At 47.2% G+C, this 22,128-nt stretch overlaps 1 protein-coding gene across 1 annotated transcript in view; it reads left to right on the forward strand.

The window, feature by feature from the left end:
- LOC147683344 (erlin-2-B-like) overlaps positions 1–22,128 on the forward strand; it is a 332,794-nt gene that overhangs the window by 225,725 nt on the left and 84,941 nt on the right. Inside the window, exon 10 of the mRNA XM_086943779.1 lies at positions 2,194–2,283. Coding sequence (XP_086799905.1) covers positions 2,194–2,283 — 90 coding nt within the window. The remainder of the gene's footprint in view (positions 1–2,193; positions 2,284–22,128) is intronic.

Here is a 22,128-nt window from a genome sequence, read left to right on the forward strand (position 1 = left end):
CTCAACTGAAATTCCACCATGCGCTCTGTGTCGCTCCCCCATTCAACTGCTCCATCTCATCTGTTACTTCCCCGGTCCCTAACGTTTTTATCTTTTTTTTTTTTTTTGTCCGAGGGGGGAGTGAATGTTTACAACCCCCCCCACCTCACACCAACAGCTTCTCTGCTGCTCAGTGCTTATAAACCTCTCCAATTATGAGATCAAAAGCCCTCAACAAACAATACACTGAAAAGATTCTGAGCACCACATTAAAATCCCAGAGACTCCGTTGTCTATGTAACGTTGTGATTATTTGTTATTCTTTATTTTCATTCCAATCTTCACGTGAATTTCAGCAAAATCATAATGCAAATTGATAGCCAGAAGATTGTAGCCAACAGGTGCTTCATCTCCCGGCAATTTCTTTGCCAACAACTTTATCAGGGCTACAAAGACCAACAATATGCATCCCCAATATTAGTACCACCAGAGTGAGTATTAATATCCATGGGATGGCGCAAACTTAAAGTAATTCCAAGACCATTTATATAATCAAAAATTAGTAAAGTCTAAAAATTTGACTAGTTCCGCAAACAATCTAAACATATGGCTCTAAAGATAAACCAGTTATCACTCAAAATAGTTATGAACGAAAGCATAGAAGGGAGTGATGGTGATTTGCGGTAGGGATTGTTATGTGATTGGAATGAAAATAAAGGATAACCAATAATCACAATGTTACATGGACTACTTAGTCTCTGGATTTTTAATTTGGTGATCAGGATCTTTTCAGCTTCATTATGTTCCTGGGCAACTCCTTTCTATTTTTTAAAGGATCTTTTGTTCACTTTTATATTTTTTTGAATGTATGTCTCTAAAAGGGGTAACCGCCACCTTGGACAAGTAAATTAGATTTTAATAAAAAACACATGCTCACACGGGTGGTGATGCGTTGGCCACAATAGTGTTTTGATGCATATGACTATGACACTTATATTTTTTTGGCTAATGCTTTTTCTTATTATCAAACAAGCATCTTTTTTCTTTTGTCCATTGAAGAACAGCATTGGTTACATCATTAAAATGTGTGACCTATTGACAATACTTGCTGGTTTTTATATGTGTTAAGTTGTTGTCTTTTGATACCTAGCAGAGAGCTAAATTCTTGGGATGCCCACATCAAGCTGATATTGTTTTCATATTGGCAATGTTTCTGTCTGCAGTTGTGAAGTTGAGAGGTTTGAGTGCAAACTGTCAGTCTATTTTATGGGTGAAAGGAGGATCTCATAATAGGAGGACATTGCAAAAGGCGTAGAAAGGTTTAAATCTTGTGCATTTGTCCCAGGTAGCATACTGTAGAGTAAAGTGGGAAGCTCCTATTGTTTGATAACCTGACATTTATATATTGTTGGTACTCATTCAAATTTCACATCTCTTACTTCATATAACACTTTTCTGTGGAGAGAAATTTGTTTTCCAGACGTTCCCCCAACATGACACATTACCCTGCTCAATTGCAGAATGTTGTTTGCCATGGTCTGGATTTGCCATGGTCTGGATCAAAATCCTTCACTACTTTAATTTGTGAGGCTCTGCCAACAATTTTTGGAATTTCATGTGGATTGACCCTGTTTATCCTGTGACAGCTTTGTACAGTTTGACTCCTCCCCTCACCCGTGCGCCCTCACTCAAAGTCTTCTGTCTATTTATTTTTTTGCAAAGGCAACAAGGCAACACCAGAGTTTCTTCTGCCTGATGACACCTTGTGGTGCAGTTTCTACTTTTGCCCTTATATGTAATGTTTTTGGATTTAAGTAATGCGCAGTTATCTATTACATAAATTCTGGCTTCATCGTAATTTCATAGAGTATAATGTAACATACCAAATATACTGTTTGTTTCCTAGCTTATGGCTCTGTTTGAGAATAAAGACATAGAAGCAAACAAATAGTGTATATTTGTGCTTATTTACTTTCTGTTCTTTTTTTACATCCAATTCCATTATTTATATTTGGGCAAAACTATTTTTGATATCCTTGTTTTTAAGAATATTAAGCTCTCCGCTTCTCACACAGTCCTTTTGTCTTTGGCATTGTTGATGTATTACAAAGGTCGCAAGCTGCAATCTCAAATATTAACTGTGAAAAAGGAACATATGTGACTTCAACACAGACATATATGATGGTCTAAAATACTTTGTTGCTCCCTTTGTAGAGGCAGAAAAAGTCGCCCAAGTGGCGGAAATCAAGTTTGCTCAAAAGGTGATGGAAAAAGAAACCGAGAAAAAAATTTCAGAGATTGAAGGTAAGTGTGAACATGCTTATTGAACAATGTAATCTTTTTATAGAGTGAGGAAGTGCTAAATGCTCTGTAGATATTTTGGGAGTTGGGGAAAATGGGAGAAGGTAGTCACAATGGATTTTTCAGCAATTACCTTATCAATTCACAGAGCGACATTAATGAGTGTTTTTCTCCCTTGTTAATGGGCTTTGGTGTGCTGAAGATTGCTCTCCACACATATACTTATTTAAATTGTGAGTAACCGGTCCTGTAATCTAAGCATTCATCTGCGGCTTTGAGAGATCATGAGAGATACTGTATAGTCGTAAGAGCACAGTTTACCAACCACTGTATATCTGTGAGCATTATTGTCCATTGCCTGGCATCAAACATAAGCCTACCTTTTCAAAATACTTTGGAAAAAGTGTCAAGTCGAGGCAACCTTTTTGGTTGCAGCCAATGGTCAAAGGCTTGAGATTTTTTGTGTGAGGGACACACCACTGAGTTGCTTGTGGCCCCACCCACTACAGAAGCCACCGCAAGAGCCGCATAGGAGCCTCGCGGCCACCACAAATTATACTCTATCTCTCGGCGCCGCCCCTCTCCACATGTGTCTGATACCTACTGTTGCTGCTGCTGCTTGCCCCTCGTGCTGGTTTGGCCTGGGGCTCTAAAGCTCCGGTTCACTTAGGTCCTTGTTGAGCCTGCACCTATACTGTTAATTGGATTGCCTTGGTGCCCCCACCATATTAATACTCCAGTGCCTGTAGCTCTAGGAGCACGGGCTTTCTCCTTGGCGTCTACTTTACCGGCCCATTCTTCCTTCTCCCATGCAATCTGATTGCCCCGAGCCTAAGAGGTAAGAGGTAAAGAAGCAAGGAGGAGAACAGTGTACCGCCAAGGAAGGAATAACAACGCGGCTCTGAGAGAGGTGAGAGAAGAGGTGTGCAGCAGACCGTGTTTCTTTGGAATCTTACATTTGGCTTTGTGTATCAGCATTCTATGGGCTTCCTAATTTTTTTAGGGACATCTTCTGCTGGAAATTGTTCAGCAGGTTGCTGAAGCTTTTCAAAACGTCAGACTTGCTTGGGGTTTAGAAAGAGCCATTATTGCTCTGTCCGGAGGGTAGAGCTGGCGGACCGTCGAAGCGGCCCAGCTAGGAATGTGGTGCTGTCTGCTGTATGCTCCCCCACCCCTGGCCTTCAGTTGTATCCAGTTCTAGACCTACCGCACTCTATAGCAAATTGAGATGACTGCCTGGAGACTTCGCTCAGGCAGATTACCACTAATGAGATCTGTAAAAAGACCAAACCCAATTCTCTTAGAAATAAGGTGGTGCATTCAAATTTAATGAAAGGCTCGAATGATTTTCTCCTACTTGCAGAAATAGAATGTTAGATATGTCGCCCTGCTTGGTGACTGCACCTCTTACTCAGATACTCGTTCCACTCCTGCAGAAGCAGGGTCAAACCTAAATTTTACTCCATTTCTCGCTCTGCATTAATCTGCTACAGGTATTACTAACTTGGCCTCTGGGGTCGCCAATAATCCTCATAATGAGGATTTCGTGTTACTGAATGTGGACATTAATCTGAGAACCCATACACTAATTGCAAATGGCTCCCCCAGGACTCCACCTGGCCCATCACAGGTTACTGTGTTAAAGCTATTTTGTAGCACTGAGAACAATCCTCAATAGTACTACAGTCTTCTGTGACGTCTGACTTAAAAATGCCTGGGAACCTGTCCTGTTACCTCCCTGATGAATATGTGCAAGTCTCCGAATCTTTTAAGTGTACGGAAAGAATCTTGTCGTACGTCTTTGCACTCCTAGAAAAATCGGTGAATAATTCAGATCACATCCAAGATATCTTAATGGTAATCCTGAAAGTGATGATGGGTTCAAAGAATAAGGGCTTGCTCCCCAATCAGTCACTACAAATAGCAACAAACGAGGCATGTGGAAAGCTGGGCCTTACAAAGCATGGTCCGCAGGTTGGGGCATCCAACCGCCAGGAGACTGACGTCGCCATCAAACCACCCCAAGGTTTTGACCGGGGGACATAAGCTTGTAAACCCCAAGTTATTTCAGTGATGGTTCTCAGCAAGAAGCAGCACAATGTAGACAGCCTTACCTATTTGTTAAAAAATCTTTTGACTCTGGCTCCCCAAGCCTTACTGTTGAAGACCTCCTGTTCCGGGTTAGAGGCTTTCTCTATTTTCAGGTCACAGACTGGGCTACATCAAGTTCAGCTGTCAATGTGGAAACGTATCGGACCAAAGGAAAAACCACAGCAAGAAAACAGATCTACGAAAAAGAACAAACGTAGAATCTGTAGGAAAAATGCAAGACCTTTGCTTTCAAAGAATCTGGTAACATTGGTGTTCCCTCTCCTAAAGCCACAGGGTGTAATCCCTCTAAATCCCATTGTAACATGGCGCTAATGGGGACTCTGCTGCAAAGTTGCTCCATAATAAACCCTCTAGCTAATAGAGAGGCTGATGCACCCAGTGCGGAATTAACTCCTTCCATGCTCGTGACGGAACCGTTCCGTCACGAGCCTCAGGTGGGCTGTCCTGGTGACGGAACGGTTTCCATCACGGCCTGCTCGCCGCGCCTGCGCTGATGTTCTAAAGAACGGGCGGGCCGTGACGGAACCGTTCCGTCACAAGCGTCGGAGCGCCACGCGGCCGCTCCACCCCCTTAGCACTGCGGCGGAATAGCCGTCGCAGCGAAGGAGTTAATATCCCCTGACCAGATGTCAGCAGTACTATATCCCAGGACTGATTCTTTTGAGTAGCTCCAGACGAAAACATGAACATCACACGATCGAGTGGAAACAGCCTTTCACTTCCCTGCAGGCACTTTCATGTTTGATGTTGTGCCCTATTTGATTCTGATTTAATTATGAACCGTTCTTTCTTATTAACCTGTTTTGCAGAGATTGAAAATTTGATTATGATTCAAAGCAGTGATATTTCTCTTGTTTCCCTAGTGCATTTACCTGCAGTGCTGAAAACAAGGGCTCAGTTCCAATCTAAAATTGTTGTAAACCTGATTCTTCAAAATAGTTATGTTCTCCAATGTAGAGGAATCGATGTATCCATGTACTTGAGGAAAATAAAACCTCCAAATGGCACCTTGATATACTGAAACCTACAATTTCGAGTACCTTGACATGCCCTTAAATTAGCTAACTGCTGAAAACTTCAAAATCTTGTAGGTTTCCATAGTGAATGGAGGGAGATCAGGGAAGCATTCTCGAGGTAGGGTATCCAGGACCCCTCCCGCCCCAGTAGAGGACGAGTGCATGAAATGGAATTGGGTAGCCGGCACACTCAATTGTGCCTGAACATCGGGCCAAGTATCTAAACCCTATAATTAGCAAAATCACAAATGTGTTTTCCAGGTATGTAGCCAGCCTAATGGATACTACTAAGAAATTGGAACTTTTAAATAGCTTAAAAGCAGATATGATCTTCATACAGGAAACCTGCTTTTCTTAGGATTTTTTCTGTGACGGCTACTTTGTTTTAAGTTGTAATGCTTTCCCATCCAAGAAAATGCATGCAAAGGGATGGATTGCTATTGTGCGGAGTAATGATTTACATTGCGAATACCATCGTTTTAAAGATCTCTCTAATCCATTTCAAGTTCTAAAGATTGATCCAATCATAATTGGGAGTGTGAGAGACCCATTGTTAGAGGTGAATGCATATATTCCCCAGTCAATATCCTTTTTGATATTTTCCCAGATAATAGTTATAACAATATGCTTTTTGATATTTTCCAAATTTTGAGCAATGAGTGGAAATATCAAGTTCTGAAGGTTGGGGACTTAAATTGTGAAATCTCAAACTACTTTATTAACTTATTTAGATGCAGAGAAAGAATCAGCATTGCATAGACCACCATTACTTTTTCCGCCGAACTTGAGAAATGATAAAAGACGACATTTGTGAGAAAATTCTGTTTTTTTGTTTTTATGAAAGTGGGACATTAACGGAGCATTCAGGGTAAGAAAATATTGTGGCAGTCCGGTGAGCCACATCCCCTTTAACTTACTAAAATATCTAGGTTTCCGGAATGTCTGGAGTTAGTAGGGGTCTGTCCCATTCCCAAATACCCCTGCTACCCACATCCCAAAAATCTACCTAACTCCAAGCTTCTTTCTTGAGCTTTCCGCCGTCATGTTTTTGGTCCTTTCCTGTTCTGGGAATATGCCCAACTTCACCTACCTGGGGGTTCTGTTTTTATCAGGAGTAGTGTGGGAACACAGGATGGTAGGACATTTGATATTATCTAATGGATTTCTCTTTTTTCCTGGATTCCTATTTTGTATGCAAGTGTTCACCAAAAACAATTTTTGAAATAAATTCCTCACCTGGCACTATTGGTAATCCCGAATTCAGCATATTATAAATGAAACCCCTCGCTAAACAGAGATCCTTGGGTAAATTTGAAAAACAAATAGCTTTCATTCACTCCCAGTTTCTATTCATAATATTTTTCTTCATCATGGTTGTTACATTGAGAAAAACAATGTACGTCAAGGCACAATTGCTGGATATACACATTGTGGGCTTTTCTACAAACTATACATCTCTGACAGGAAGAGTCTTCTGAATGTAATGCTGTATTATATTTGTGGATCTACAATCTGGGCAAAAAGTAAAGATAAAAACCTTGTTACCCATTTCTCTTTCCCCCACGTATACTCACTATTTGTTTTTTAATTTTAACAATTGGGGGTTACTTTTGGAAATCTTTAACTAATCTACATACATTACTTCTTGCTGAATTCAAAATGTTTTCTACTTTTCATTAGTGTATAGCTTTCTGGAGTCTCCCATGGATTTCACACTTGTTTATCATACAAAGTACATGTAAGTATAGACCTAGAAAAAAAATCCAGTGCCTGCCTTCTTGGGATGCATACACACAGCTCGTTATTTTGAAATGCCAAGCTCATTTGGCACACCCTTTAAAGCACTGGAATGAATAATCTGGGCTCTTTCAGAGCCTATTGCAAGTTTAGCAAATGATTGTGAAATGAGCTGTAAGATGCATTGTTTAACCCCATTTTTTGTTATTATAACCTGGAGAAAACTTCTCAAGAACCCTACTTGAAATTTTGGGACTAACTCACTACACTAACGTGCTAAAATTAAAGATAGTTATTACACCCCACCACTTACAAAGATCACAAGCCGTCGTTCGTCACCTCCCTGTCAGTACACTTCCTCTCTCGTTCAGTGCCCTCTGTCACCCATACTTTGGAGTGCCACATCGGACACTGCTGTTGCTCACAGCCCTGTTTTCTTTCTTTGCACCCACTATCCTTCACTGCTTCGCTTTCAGTCCGATGTCATATAGATGTAAGGTATGCCATGCAGCTCAACCTCCCCCTCCAACCTTTGTCTTCCCTACCTCTCCTTCCAGACAATTTGGAAATTAGCTCGTATGGACCAGCGGTACGAAGGCACTGTTGTAATTCCTTGGCTTGACTGCCTGCAGTAGTGATTGGATTTGTTTTTGTATATGGCCCATACCATCTGCCAGACCACCGCCCCAAGTCTCTGTGGTTAGTGGAAGCAGGGAGTGACTTTTAAGAATACGGTGACTAGATATTGAAATCCAAAAACTGGTACACTCCACAAACATAGAAGTAGGACTACAATATTCCATTGTCTGAGTGACACAAAATGACTTAAACCGCGTTTATCAATTTAGAAAACCTAGACAGTGGGGCAATCTTTACAAACTAATGCCTGTGCTTATTATATTGCTTTCTGGTACATGCTGGTAACTAATCCTGCTCTGGAACACCCAAGCATTTGCCTCGCTTTGTGTTCAGTCAATCTACCAGGGGATTGTCCTGGCAAATCCGGGGCGTGCAGTCACCCTAGCTAACATGTCTGCTGCAGTGCAGTTTTGTGTGCAACGCTGTAGAGCGAATGCAGTAGCTGCAAAATCAAAAGAACCATAAAAAATCCCTAAAGGTAAGCCATAAAAGATGTGAACCCAGGGATCGTGATTAATCCAGTGCTGCTTATTGTTGTTAGTTATTGGGATGAGTTGTATGCTCAAATTAAACAATTCCCCCCATTTACTCTGTTGTATTGGTCGTGAATTAAATTAGTAGGAGTTAATTGTGATTATCAGTGGGAAGTTTATGAATTCATCCAGGTGTTTGGTGGGATTGGTAGATGAGCTAGTGGGGATTAGGTATTGCTAGTTTAGAGGGTATGACTTTCAAAGGAGGACAGGTATCATCTTTGAGATAAGGTGTAGAAATTTGCAGAAATACAATAATGGAGATTAATGCAAACATGCAAGATTTTCAAATGACTCCCTACGTACACAAGTCGCACAGTCACCCAGACCCTCATCACAAGCAGACTCAACTTCTGCAGCGCACTGTATATCAGCATCTCCAACCAAATTATGCAGACTCCTGACCATCCAAAACACTACCGCCCGACTCATCCTGGATGTCCGCAGAAGGCACCACATTACTCCCTACCTCACTGAACTACTCTGGCTACCCATCCAGAAACGCTGCAAAATCAAGCTACTTTGGCCAGCTTACCTCCACAACCAACTCTAACTCTACCAGCCCTCCAGACAACTACGATCCACCTCTCTCTCTCCCTTGTACGAATCACCTGCATCCACTGAAGCAATACACGAGGGCTCGCCTTCTCCTTCATCGCTGCCAAAAACTGCAATGAACGTTCTCAACACGTCAGAACCACCACCCCACTTCTCAACTTCCACAACGAGCTGAAGCTCAGGCTGTTCAACTATAAGCCCCGCTGGGCCAACGTTTGGATAACATCACGGGTGATGAGCTGCGCCATACAAATCCACATAACATAACACATGACAGTCCAGAATCTATAATTTGATAATTGGGAAAATAAGTGGTAGAAAGTAAAAGCATTTTGTGTTCTTTTCAAATAAACAGTGATTTTACCATGATTTCGTCTGAATATCTCTGAGCAATAAAGCGTGGAAGTAAATGGATGCATTTTGGGCTTTTATTCCTTTTTTAAGGCAGTTTAAAGTGAAGCAATGCTGCCATCTAGTGGGTTGAACATGTCAGTGTACTCAAATGTACGCTACACACATGGTTCAAATATATTGTCAGTTGTACATCATATATTGTATCAGAACACCAACAGTGTGGGAAGTCCTTGGGCAGTGAGCTCTGTGATTTTAGTACCATTATGAAGAGCAGACTGCTAATTGTACCTAAAAAGTATAATTTCACTGGAAACCGACCCAAACGTCATTTCTGAATCTTTTCGGGTGCAACATGTATTCACTTTGGCAAGAATAATCAGAACTGACATAACAATAAGCTATTGTATTTTATTTAATTGTATTGTATTGCAAAATTATGCTCTTACATGATGCTACAGCTGCTCTGTAATCCAAGAATTCTCGTTCTGCATATCTGTCTTTTCTGTTGCTTCAGAAATCCTGAAGTGCAGCTTGTAGTGTTCTTTGCCCTGCATCCGCTAAGCATGCCCCAAAACAGTATTACTCTGTTTGGCGACCACCAGTCCATCTACAAGACCCCTCCTTCATTGCTTCTCTTGCCTCCTACTTGCTGGTCCCTCTTTGATAGCTGGCAAGTTTTCACTCTGCATTTGTGTGGCGGTTTCAGGTGTTCAGCGTGTTTGTGTGAAATTTGAATGCCATGTGTGACACTTTAAGTGGTACTAGACTAAAGGCCTGATTTAGATCTCAGCGGATGGGTTACTCCGCCACAACGGTGACTGATATTCCGTCCGTTAAAATATAAATCCCATAGGATATAGTGGGATTTATATTTCAGCAAACAGGTTGTTAGTCACCGTTGTGACGGAGTAACCTGTCCACCGAGATCTAAATCAGGCCCTAAGGCATTTCGACGCTTGCAATGAGATCGGTTTCAGACATGTACCTCTTTCGTCCAATGTCATGGTCGATAATAGGCATTAAAACAGTCACCATGCTAATTAAGTTCTTACATAATGTCACAGACCAACTTTCGGTTTCTAATATGTTCACCCCTTGAAGCATCGGATAAAATAGATAAGGGTAAGGGTACTTTGTGCCTTTGACAGCGAGAAGTCCTAAGGGTTACCATCTAACTGCAGGATGACAGATCCATATTCCTACCTTTGCCACACTGCTGCTTATGCAGATGTCCTATTACCGAGGAGTGTTGCCTTCTTCCTGCTGGACGGTAGATGAGATTGAGGGACACCCCATCCTGGTTTATAAAGAAGAGCTATTGCTATCCAATATGAGGCTAGCGTATTCAGGCAAGTAATGGCCGGCATCAGTGAGGTCACCAGATGACTTAATGCCCCTATGGATACTTCCCCTTTTCTAGGTTTCCATTTAACAGTGAATATATTCTATTTTGGTACCTTATGCTGGAGCAGTGTGTTCTTGGTTACATGGATTCATTTGGTAACCTTAGACATCAGAAACAATGAGAAAGTCCTGCACCCGCTAGAGATACTCATGCGCAGATGTGGCAACAGGCCTTGTGTGAGTGGAACAGAACTGCATATCAAGGCAGTGGTCTTTTATTGGCCCATATGAAATTGATGCACTGGAGCAGAGCAGCTGTCATGACAATAGATAAAGGCGTGGTCGGGATACACCTATGGTGAGTGCAGGCAAAGACCTCTCACAAAAACATAAGTCAGTCTTTGTATTGGATTTATTTTGCTATTTATTTATGTCCTTCTTATAGTGCCCTTATCGCTCTTCTACAGATGCTGTCAACACTTTTTAGAAATCCAGTTGTAACACATCTGGGTCAAGAATCACCTAGGGCAGCATTAACAGAAACAACAACAAAGCATGACACTCCTCGCTTGGTCCGAAGAAATTATACATTTTGCAAAATGTTTTATTTATCATCAGAAATGGATTTGCTGTCACTCAAGGCTGGGGCAGTATCTCAACCCGGCCCGATACTGCCCTGCCACGGTACTATTCACCTTAACGATTGGGGAAGAACAAATGATCGAGTGAACCCATCGCAATTTCAGCCTGACTTGTAGTTCGCACATGGGTCTCAGTAGCAGGTGCCTGAACATCTAAGCTATTCAACATCTTAAACTATTAAAGGAAATTATGACTGCATTTCTTGAACGTTCTTCAGAGAACAGAACAGAATCTCTGCACACTGCATCCATCACATACTGGCAGGTTAACATTCTTGTAAGTCTCTAAAACATGCTAGACAATCTGTGTAATTCTAAAACCCAATCTAGCAGCGCCCAGATTGGCAAACAACTGTACGGCCCCGTACGACACAACAGCCACACAAACTTTAAAAGCATTGGATGCTTACATGTTGCTGCTGAACTCTGTACCTTTGGGAAAGAGGGGCACAGCACAGAAGACTGACCACTTCAGAGCTGAACAGAACTGTATCCACCTGCTGTAACACCATCCGCATGCTTAAAGATCGCCCCTTATCTGTCATTCGACGCGCGCAAGCAGTCAACCGTTGCCCTGGTATCTTCCAGGCTCGATTACTGCAACGTACTGTATGGGGGCATAAACAAGAAAGCCCTTCATCTGCTTCAGATGATCCAAAATTCTGCTGCTAGGATGGTCCTAAACCTCCCAAAGCTATCGTCTGCTACCCAGGCCAGAAAGGACCTCCACTGGCTGCCCATTCATCATAGGATTTCCTTCAAAATTATATGTCTGGCGCACAGAGCCGTGTTCGGCTACGGCTCCGACGGCATAAAGGCTCTAGTCAGCTCTTACTCTCCCAAGAGAACCCTCCGATCATCTTCAAGAAATCTACTGGCGGTCCCCAGATTCAAAAAAGTGAAATGGGGAGGAAGAACTTTTTCCACTCTGGCACCTAAATTGTGGAACAACCTCCCCCCCCGAGCTGTCCAACCAATCTTCTCTGATCACTTTTCGGAAGCTCTTGAAGACTTGGCTCTTCTCTCAGGCCTATGACTGAATCTTATCTGCTGTTTGTTTTTTGTATCTGTAATTGTCTAGTCTTATTTTATGTATCTGAAAGAAACATGTTAGTATTAGATTCCTTACCTTAGAATATCCCCAGGCGTCAGTCTGGATCCGGAAACTTTTGCGTAGCAGTACCCCTGCGCGTCGGTAGGCGTCGTCTGCAGGCGTCCCCTGCGGCTCCGCGTCAGTCGTTGGCGTTGTGCGCCCTGATGACGTCGCTAGAGTATATAGACGCCGCCTCCGCGCGCTGACGTCAGTTCTTTTTTCCGCGCCAGTTAGCGCAGATCCGAAGAGCAGTACTCCGGTCTTTGACCAAGTTTTTTGATCTTTTTTGATCTCTGAATCTTCTACGGTGCCGGTAGGATGCCCGGTTTTAAGTACTGTGACGACTGTGACCGGACGATGTCGGTCACGGATCATCACCGACTCTGCCTCCGGTGCCTGGGCCCCGACCACGACGTGGACGCCTGCGTCGACTGCCGGGCCTTGACTACTAAAGCTAGGAGGGAGCGGTCCCGCAAGCTGCTCGAGCTCCGGGTGTCGGCCCCGCGTCGAGAGCGGTCCAGGTCCGGCCGGAGGTCAAGGGAGCGATCGAGGGAGCGGTCGCGGAGCCGTCACGGGTGCTCCGGGAGTCGTCACCATTCTTCTGGTTCCTCAGGTAGGAAGCACAAAAAGTCGGGGCGTCGTCATCGTACCCCCGACTCCCCCCCCGATGCTCGCACGAGGCGGCCGGGGGTTCGGGTGGTCCCACCCCCGCGGCTCCGCGTGAGTCGCCGACGCGGCCTGCTCCATACCCTGCGGTCCCTGGGCAAGGCGCGTCCCCCGAGGAGATAGAGGCGTTCCTCGTGGCCATGAGGGCTCTTTCTCCTCCGGCGGGTTCTGCGGCGCCTTCGGGCCCTGTGAACCCGTCTGGGGGCCCTAGCGGCTCGGGTGACCCTGCCTCGACGCCGTCGGGTGCTCCGGCCCGGCGCCGCCGACGGCTCCGATCCCGGCGCCGCAGGGGCCCTCGGGGTCGACGCCGGCTGGTCAACCGGCCTCTCCGGCGCCGATTCCATCGGGGCAACCCCTGGCGCCACCCCCGCCGGGCGGCGCCGTCCCCATTCCCTCTCCGAATCCGGAGGGGTCTGAGGACCCTCTGACACGCGAGTGTCAGTATGACATGGACTGGACAGGTGACTTGGGTGACGCCAGTGGTCTGGATGACTCCCCCAACCCTGGCTTTGTCTCGCCTCCTACTGTGGCTACGGAGGAGGGGGCTGCCTATTCAGTGGTGTTGATGAGGGCTGCCAAGGCCTTACACCTTGAGCTCCCAGTCGCGGCCGTGAGGACTAACATCCTCACCGAGGTCCTCAAACCGCAGTCATGCCCACAGGAGCCACTGCTGCCGTTTAACGAGGCCTTAACGGACGTTCTTTTGGGCACGTGGTCCAGGTCCGCTTCAGGTTCGCCTGTTGATAGGAACGTGGCCAGACGCCACCGTCCGTGTGCGGACGACCCCAAGTTTCTGTCCACCCACCCCACCCCTGAGAGTCTGGTGATCCAGGCCTCCACCTCCCACACCGCATTCCCGTCGGCCCCGCCCGACAGGGAATCAAAGAGGTACGACCAGTATGGCAAAAAGGTCTTCTCGTCCCTGAGTCTGGGACTGCGGTCTTGCAACACCGCGTGCCTCTTGGGCCGTTACACCCACTCTCTTTGGGACACGGTCGCGGACCTGCTGCCTGAATGCCCCCCGGAGGTACGGGCTAAGCTCGGCAAGGCTATGATTGAAGGCCGAGACGCAGCAAGATATTCCATCAGGTGTGGTCTTGATACGACCGACTCGCTGGGCAGAGCGATGTCCACGAGGGTGGCGATTCGTCGCCACGCCTGGCTGAGATCCGCCAACTTCTCGGCTGATGTCCAGAATGCATTGATGGACATGCCGTTTGATGGCAGTCGCCTGTTTGGCGACAAAGCGGACCACGCGCTGGAGCGCTTCAAGGACTCCAGGGTCACGGCCAAGTCCTTAGGTCTCTCGACCCAGCACCAGCAAACGGGTTAGTTTCGCTCCTTTCGTGGCCAAGGAAGGGGCGGTCCCACACGTGCTGCCAGCCACGCGCCGCAACAGACTTATCAATGTGGTGGCGGTCGGGGACAGCGGCGAGGTCAGGCCACACCTCCCCCCGCAGCATCTGCCACTAAATCCTCCTAGTCCGAGCTTTCAGGCCCATGTGACACCGGTGGGAGGCAGGGTTCGCCATCACCTCTCCCACTGGCGCACAATAACATCGGACAGGTGGGTGCTGCAGCTCGTCCGAAGGGGCTACTCCCTCCCCTTCGAGACAACTCCTCCAGCCATGCCACCGCAGAACCACCGTGTGTCGGGGGACCACTTGGCACTTCTGAGGGAGGAAATTACGGCCCTCTTGGCCAAGGGGGCCATCGATCGCGTTCCTGGGCCAGAGGTAGGACGTGGTTGCTATTCCCACTACTTTCTGGTACCCAAGAAGGACAAAGGGGGCCTACGTCCTATCTTGGATCTAAGGAACGTCAACGGCTTCCTCCGGAAGGAGAAGTTAAAGATGTTGACTTTAGCTCAGGTCTTGGCTGCTCTAGACCCGCAAGACTGGATGTTAGCGTTGGACTTGCAGGATGCGTATTTTCACATCCCCGTCCTGCCGGCCCACCGGCGTTACCTGCGGTTCACGGTAGGCCTCGAGCATTTTCAGTTTATCGTGCTCCCCTTCGGCCTTACCAGCGCCCCACGGGTGTTCACCAAGGTGATGGCGATGGTCGCAGCTCATCTGCGCAGATTGGGGGTTTCAGTCTTCCCCTATCTAGACGACTGGTTGTTGAAGGCGGGCTCGCCCCAGACAGTCGTCCACCACCTTCAGATGACGGCAGACCTCCTGCACGAGCAGGGGTTCTCCATCAATGTGCCGAAATCACACCTGTGTCCCTCTCAAAAGCTCCTTTTCATCGGAGCGGTTCTCGACTCGGCGCAGTTTCGGGTCTATCCTCCGGAACGGCGAGTCCAGGATATACAGGCTTTGATTCCCCTCTTTCAGCCGTTATCCCGGGTTTCGGTCAGGTTGACGCTGCGGCTGCTGGGGCTGATGGCTTCCTGCATCCTTCTGGTGCATCACGCCCGGTGGCAGATGCGGGCTCTGCAGTGGGACCTGAAGTTTCAGTGGGCCCAGCATCAGGGCAACCTGTCCGACCATGTCTTGATCTCAGAGGGCACTGCAAGACAACTGCAGTGGTGGCTTACGGACCGCGATTGGGTCAGAGGCAGATCCCTCTCCCTTCCCCAACCGGAGCACGTTGTTGTGACGGACGCGTCCCTCCAGGGCTGGGGAGGCCACTTGGGAGAGGCAGAGATCAGAGGCATCTGGTCTCCGGCGGAGTCCCGGCTCCATATAAACCTGCTGGAGCTGCGGGCGATTCGTTTGGCACTGAAAGCGTTCCTCCCCTTTGTCAACGGGAGTGTAGTGCAGGTGTTCACGGACAACACCACTGCCATGTGGTACTGCAACAAACAGGGCGGGGTGGGGTCGTGGACCCTTTGCCAGGAGGCTCTGCGCCTCTGGCAATGGCTGGAACGTCAGGGCGTGACTCTGACGGTTCAACACCTGGCAGGTTCTCTGAACGCCAGGGCGGACGAACTCAGCCGTCGTTGCTCGATGGATCACGAATGGCGTCTGAACTCGGACGTGGCGCAAGGCCTCTTTCGGCAATGGGGAGAGCCTTGGTTAGATCTATTCGCCACAGAAGAGAACGCGCAATGTCATCAGTTCTGCGCGTTGGAGTTTCCAAGACGGCACTCGCACGGCGACGCCTTTCGGCGCGAGTGGAGTTGCGGTCTGTTATACGCCTTTCCGCCTATACCACTTCTGCCCAGAGTGCTGAAGAAGATCAGGCGCGACCGGGCCCAAGTCATCCTTGTGGCTCCGGACTGGGCTCGAAGGTACTGGTATCCCGAGCTACTCAGCATGTCAGTCAGTCCCCCGATCCCCCTGCCCCTTCAGGAGGACCTTCTGTCGCAGCAACAGGGGACGGTCCTCCACCCGAACCTGTCCAGCCTCCACCTCCATGCATGGAGATTGAGCGGCGGCAGTTGAGGCCATTTGACTTGCCTCCTGAAGTTTGTGATGTGATTCTGGCAGCCAGGCGTTCCTCCACGAAATCGGTATACGCCTGTCGGTGGAACAAGTTTGTGGCATGGTGCACAGCAAAGGCTGTGGATCCTCTCTCTGCCCCTCTTTCTGAGGTTCTTCTCTTCCTTCTTTCTCTTGCTCAGCAGGGCTCTGCTCTGGGCACTATCAAGGGCTACCTTTCTGCCCTTTCGGCCTTTCTGAGGCTGCCTGATCAACCTTCTTTGTTCAAGTCCCCCATTGTAACGAGAATCTTGAAGGGCATCACACACATGTATCCACCTGTTCCGTTTGTGATGCCTCAGTGGGACTTGAACCTGGTTCTAACATTCTTGATGTGTGCTCCCTTTGAGCCGCTTCATTCTTGTCCTCTCCGTCTCCTGACATTAAAGACGGCCTTCCTGGTTGCCATCACCTCTGCCAGGATGGTGAGTGAGCTCCAGGCTCTTTCTGTCAAACCTCCTTTCATGTCCATTCATCCAGATAAGGTGGTTCTGAGAACTAGGCCTTCTTTCCTGCCCAAAGTTGTCTCTGCTTTTCACATCGGGCAGTCCATCACCCTCCCTTCCTTCTTCCCGCCTCCACATCCTTCAAAGGATAAAGAGCGGCTCCATCGTCTGGACCCAAAACGTGCGCTTTCATTTTATATGGATCGCACACACCAGTTCCGGGTGGATGACCAACTGTTTGTTGGCTACGTGGGTGCGAAGAAGGGACGGGCGGTACATAAACGGACCATCTCTCTGTGGGTCGTTCTGTGCATCAAAGCGTGCTACTCTTTGGCTCGGAAGGAGCCTCCTGTTGAGTTGAGGGCCCATTCCACTCGGGCCACGGCGGCTACTACTGCCCTGAGCCGGGGAGTCCCCTTGTAGGACATTTGCCAGGCGGCTACGTGGGCCTCGCTGCACACCTTTGCGAGGCACTACTGCCTGGACAGTCAAGTCCGGAGGGATGGCTTCTTTGGCCGTTCTGTCCTCCAGGACTTTCTGGTGTAGGAATGTATTGGTTCGCAGACCCACCACCGGGGTTGTTATTGCTGGGGTATCTATTCTAAGGTAAGGAATCTAATACTAACGTGTTTCTTTCAGATGAACAAGTTACTTACCTTCGGTAACGATATATCTGTAAGAAACATTAGTTAGTATTAGATTCCTTACCGACCCACCCATCCTCCCCGTTCTGCGAACTGATACCTAGGGTTAAGGACATCCCTTTCAGGGCCCTAGTTTCAAATGGCACCAGTGTTGGTTCTCACATGGCTCTGCGTGTTCTGGCGCGGAAAAGCTGTGTGCAAAGAACTGACGTCAGCACGCAGAGGCGGCGTCTATATACTCCAGCGACGTCATCACCGCGCACGATGCCAACGACGGACGCAGAGACGCAGGGGACGCCTGCAGACGACGCCTACCGACGCGCAGGGGTACTGCTACGCAAAAGTTTCCGGATCGAGACTGACTCCTGGAGATATTCTAAGGTAAGGAATCTAATACTAACTAATGTTTCTTACAGATATATCGTTACCGAAGGTAAGTAACTTGTTCTTTAGTCCGCGCCTTGATGCCCTTGGGCTAAGTTCGCGCATTATAAATTACCATTCATTCATTCATTCAGTCACTTGCTGTGTGAAAAAGGCCACTTTATTGAAAAAGTTACACATCACAAATTGTCCTGGCAAACCACCGTACAAAACTAAAACCTTGCCATACATCCAGTGAACTTTCCCTTGGCCATACCCCTACGGCTCCTCCCACACCCGAACATACCCACCCTGCAAATAACTCGGTTAACTGTATTACATTTCCAACTTTCTATTCTCCCTACATCCTATGACTGTATGTATGAACCTGTAAGTAACCAAATGTCCTAAACTGAACCTTGAACTACCTGCCTACCCTCTCCTTGCACATGGTTCACCACCTGGCGACGGCAACCAAACTTCTGCCAAACTTTCAATGCCCCTGCAAGCACCTGTTCCAAGCGACAACGTACACAACTATGACCACTATGACCATATGCACCTGTCTCCGCAAGGAGACCCTATAAGAAAGACCATCAAAATTGTACCCCAGGAAAACCTAGCTCACAGGGACTGGTGATTGGGAAACGATACACAGGTTGTTCCTTGCCACCAGTTCACCTGACCCTAAAATGGAAGCAGGGAGCCCAAATTATCCCCTTAAATATATCTAGGTTTACGTCGGCCTACGCATGTAGCCAAATACAAAATGGCAGTCTCTGGGCTGCACCACAACAAAATGAAGAATTTAGGGCGCAACTGACTTGGGACTCAGAAGCAAAATGGGATCTCTGGCAGCACACCATTGGGGCCGCGAAGCTGGGGAAGACACTCTTTACAGCTATTGGCCTGCAGATAGTGTATTGATTGTGCACTCAAGAATATTGTAAATTCCGCCATGAGTGCTTGCAATGTTTGGGCCAACACCCCCTTGTCAACTGTTACTGAGCAGGGAGTGGCAGCCATATTGGGTGGTTAAGGAGGGCAGCAGCAATTTGCGGGTTCCTGAGGTGGGAGGGTAGCCCCGGGATCTGGTGCCAAAGGCTCATATTCCAGTTAATATCGAGAGCTTGGGGTATTGGCTGGGGCAAACTTGTTACAGGAGTGGTTTTGTTGGGGCTTTCATTTGGGGTATGGGAGTCCTCTGGCACGGAGGTGGATAAATAATTTACAATCAGCAAAAGAGCACAGACAGCACAATTAGCTAATGGAGGACCTGATCATGTCCACAATTGGAGTGGTGCCAAAAAAAGAGAGGGGCCAATTTCGTTTGATACAGCATTTGTCCTGGCCGGACGGAGGGTCAGTGAACAATTTAATTGTGTAAGAATTGGCTTCTATATCCTACTCTTCGGTAGATGTGGCCATGTCACTGGTAGTGATGACGGGCCCGGGGGCAATGATGGCCAAGTGTGATGTGAAGTAAACTTTACGGCTGCTTCCAGTGCACCCTGAGGATTTTTAGCTCTGAGGCATACAATTTGAAGGAAAGTGGTACGTGGACAAAACTTTACCAATGGGAAGCTTCTTATTGTGCGCTCTGTTGAAATACTTCCACTCGTTTTTACAATGGTTGTCACATGGCATATGGGCCATCAGCTGGTAACCCACTACTTAGATGATCTCTTTATCGTGGGGGCACCCGGTTCGGTGGACTGCTAGGCTTTCCTAGTACATTTTCAAGAGCTCATGGGTGACCAAGGGGTGCTTGTGGCACTGGAAAAAATAGGGGTCTGCAAACACAGTTATTGTTCTGGGCATTGAGATCGATTCCAAACGGATGGAGGCTAGCTTAGGTTGAAAAATAAGAGCAGATGCTATCGCTGTTAACTGACATGTTAGCACGGGAGACCGTGAAATTGAGGGAGATCATGTCCTGTTAGGTCACCTAAACTTCGCATGCAGGGTGGTACAGGCAGGGAGGACTTTCTACAGGCAGCTGAGGCTAGTGTTAGCCGGTTTTTCACTACCTCATCACTATGTCAAGCTTTCAGTAGGGGTCAAAGAGATCCTTCGAATATCGTGTTTTTTCTTGCATTCCTTCAGCTGCATTCCACTGGTTAGGAGGGTGGACATGGACTGGGATGTTCAGATTTTTGGATACGAGCTGGTGCGCTAGGTTTCAACCTCGTTTGGCAGGGTAGATGGTGTGCAGAGGCATGGCCAGCACAATGGAGCAATGGGGGCAGAAGCATAGCCTTCTTAGAATTTTTCCCATTGGTGGTAGCAATGACATCGTGGGGCGCAGTGCTAGAGCACAGACAAGTGTTTTTTCAAATCGACTATGTCAGCGGTGGAAGCAGTGAACCGACAGACTGCTAGGGACATGTAGGTGCTGAAGCTGCTGCGGTGGCCTGTTTGCACTGTGACATCTCTTTCAGAGCCTAACATGTACCACGTGTGGACAATGACATTGCAGATGCTTTATCTTGTTCACAGTGGGGGAGATTTGTGGGTGTGAATGTACGCATGTAGCCCGATACAAAATGGCAGTCTCTTCTACGCTGTGCAGGGAGAGACAAACTATGTCAAGCGACGGCTGACCTTACAAACAAGTGTGATAACAGGGAGCTGCTCTCACTCCCCCGCCAGTTCTCTATTCCTCTCCAAGAGCGAGGGCCTCCACTACTTTTCAACCGAGCACTGACTCGGAAAGTTGACATCCCCTCCACTTCTGGATTTAAAGGAGGTAGGGCGAGCACCTAGGGATCACAGTGTTGAGAGTCCGGAGGAAAGCCTGGGTATTAATTGTGCCGGCTGAAACATGTTGACGCTTTTGCAGAGTGGAGGGGTTAGCGTCTCATAAGCTCCCCAACCCAGCATCCACATTTTTTGTTTTAAATCGGGACAGGGTGCCTTACATTAAAATTATAACAAGGACTCCCTGATACCTATTTTATGTCACTTTCTCTGCACATTTTTATCACCTGTAATCTTACACTGTATGTTGTATTGTCTTCCCCCTCCCGATTGCTCCACCTCCAGCGTGTGGTTTGCGCGGAGGTGTTAGCAGCTCTATGATGAAGCATGACACAGCTTGCTGTGTGTGAGGGTAGTTTTATTAATTTGGTGTATTTCCCGTACACTCATCCACCTTCATGTAGCGTTATCATCCCTCTTCTATTTGTGTGAATAAGTCTCTGGACTGCACTACCCTCCCAATCTGCAAGGGGAGCAGACTTCCGGGTGGTCAGCTGCCCCCCAAACCCCTCACCTACCTACTCATGATAGGGGATCTTTTAAAGTATAGTGCCATCACAGGTGCGTGCACATGCTGTAGCAGGCAGCTAGTTCCTGGAAGGTGTCCAAGTGCCAGACTGCCCATACCAGTCGGGTTCAGGAGACTGCTTGTGCAAGGGACTAAAGTGAAAGTAAAGTGCTGGAGAATGACGTGATTCACGCACGGCGACAGGACAGTCTTCATGTCCCTGCAACCAAATACTCAAAAAGCCTTCTCGTGGTATAGCCTTCAAACATAACCTGACAAATCCCAACCTACTCGACCCTCCAGCATGATACAAGAGGGGCAGTAGTTTCTACTGCACTGTCAATGCACATAGCCGCATTTGCGTTGACAGCATGTCTTTTTAAAGATGCAGCACAAGCAGTTCCAGAGGTTAGCTGGTGGAACGTCAGATAGCGTGACACAATATTTAAGTGCAGTAATGTGGTGACGATCACGCATTTCCTTTAGTGTTAGAAATGGGGTCTCTGGTTGGCAGTGGTTTTCATCCCCGTCAAGTAGGGACCCTTATTCTAATCATGGTAAGGAGATGACACAGCTAAAATCACCCCTGCCCACCCCCTTGGTAACTTGGCACGAGCAGTCAAGCTTATCTCAGAGGCAGTGTGTAAAGCATTTGTACATACACAGTAACATAATGAAACAAGCATTTACAATGCAGTGGTCTCGGCATTATTAAAGGTAGAGCTATTGGCATTGCTCCTTATTTTTTTTTTTTAAATCATAAATGAATGGCATTGTCATTTACATTGCCAATAGCTTAATCCTTTGGATATGCGAGACCTATTGCATTAGCACCCACACACAGAGTAAGTAGTAGAGTGAGTAGTTGATAGTGTGTAGGAGAGAGTTATTAGTAAAGAGTATTAGAGAGCGAGTAGTAAAAAGTGAAAGAGTGCGTATTCTATAGTAAGAGAGTGAGGCAGGATATAAGTCCCTTGTAGGTTTATATTAAACACAATCGTTTTCT

Source organism: Lissotriton vulgaris, chromosome 11 (genome assembly GCF_964263255.1).
Source record: "Lissotriton vulgaris chromosome 11, aLisVul1.2, whole genome shotgun sequence".
Classification (NCBI taxonomy): Eukaryota; Metazoa; Chordata; class Amphibia; order Caudata; family Salamandridae; genus Lissotriton; species Lissotriton vulgaris.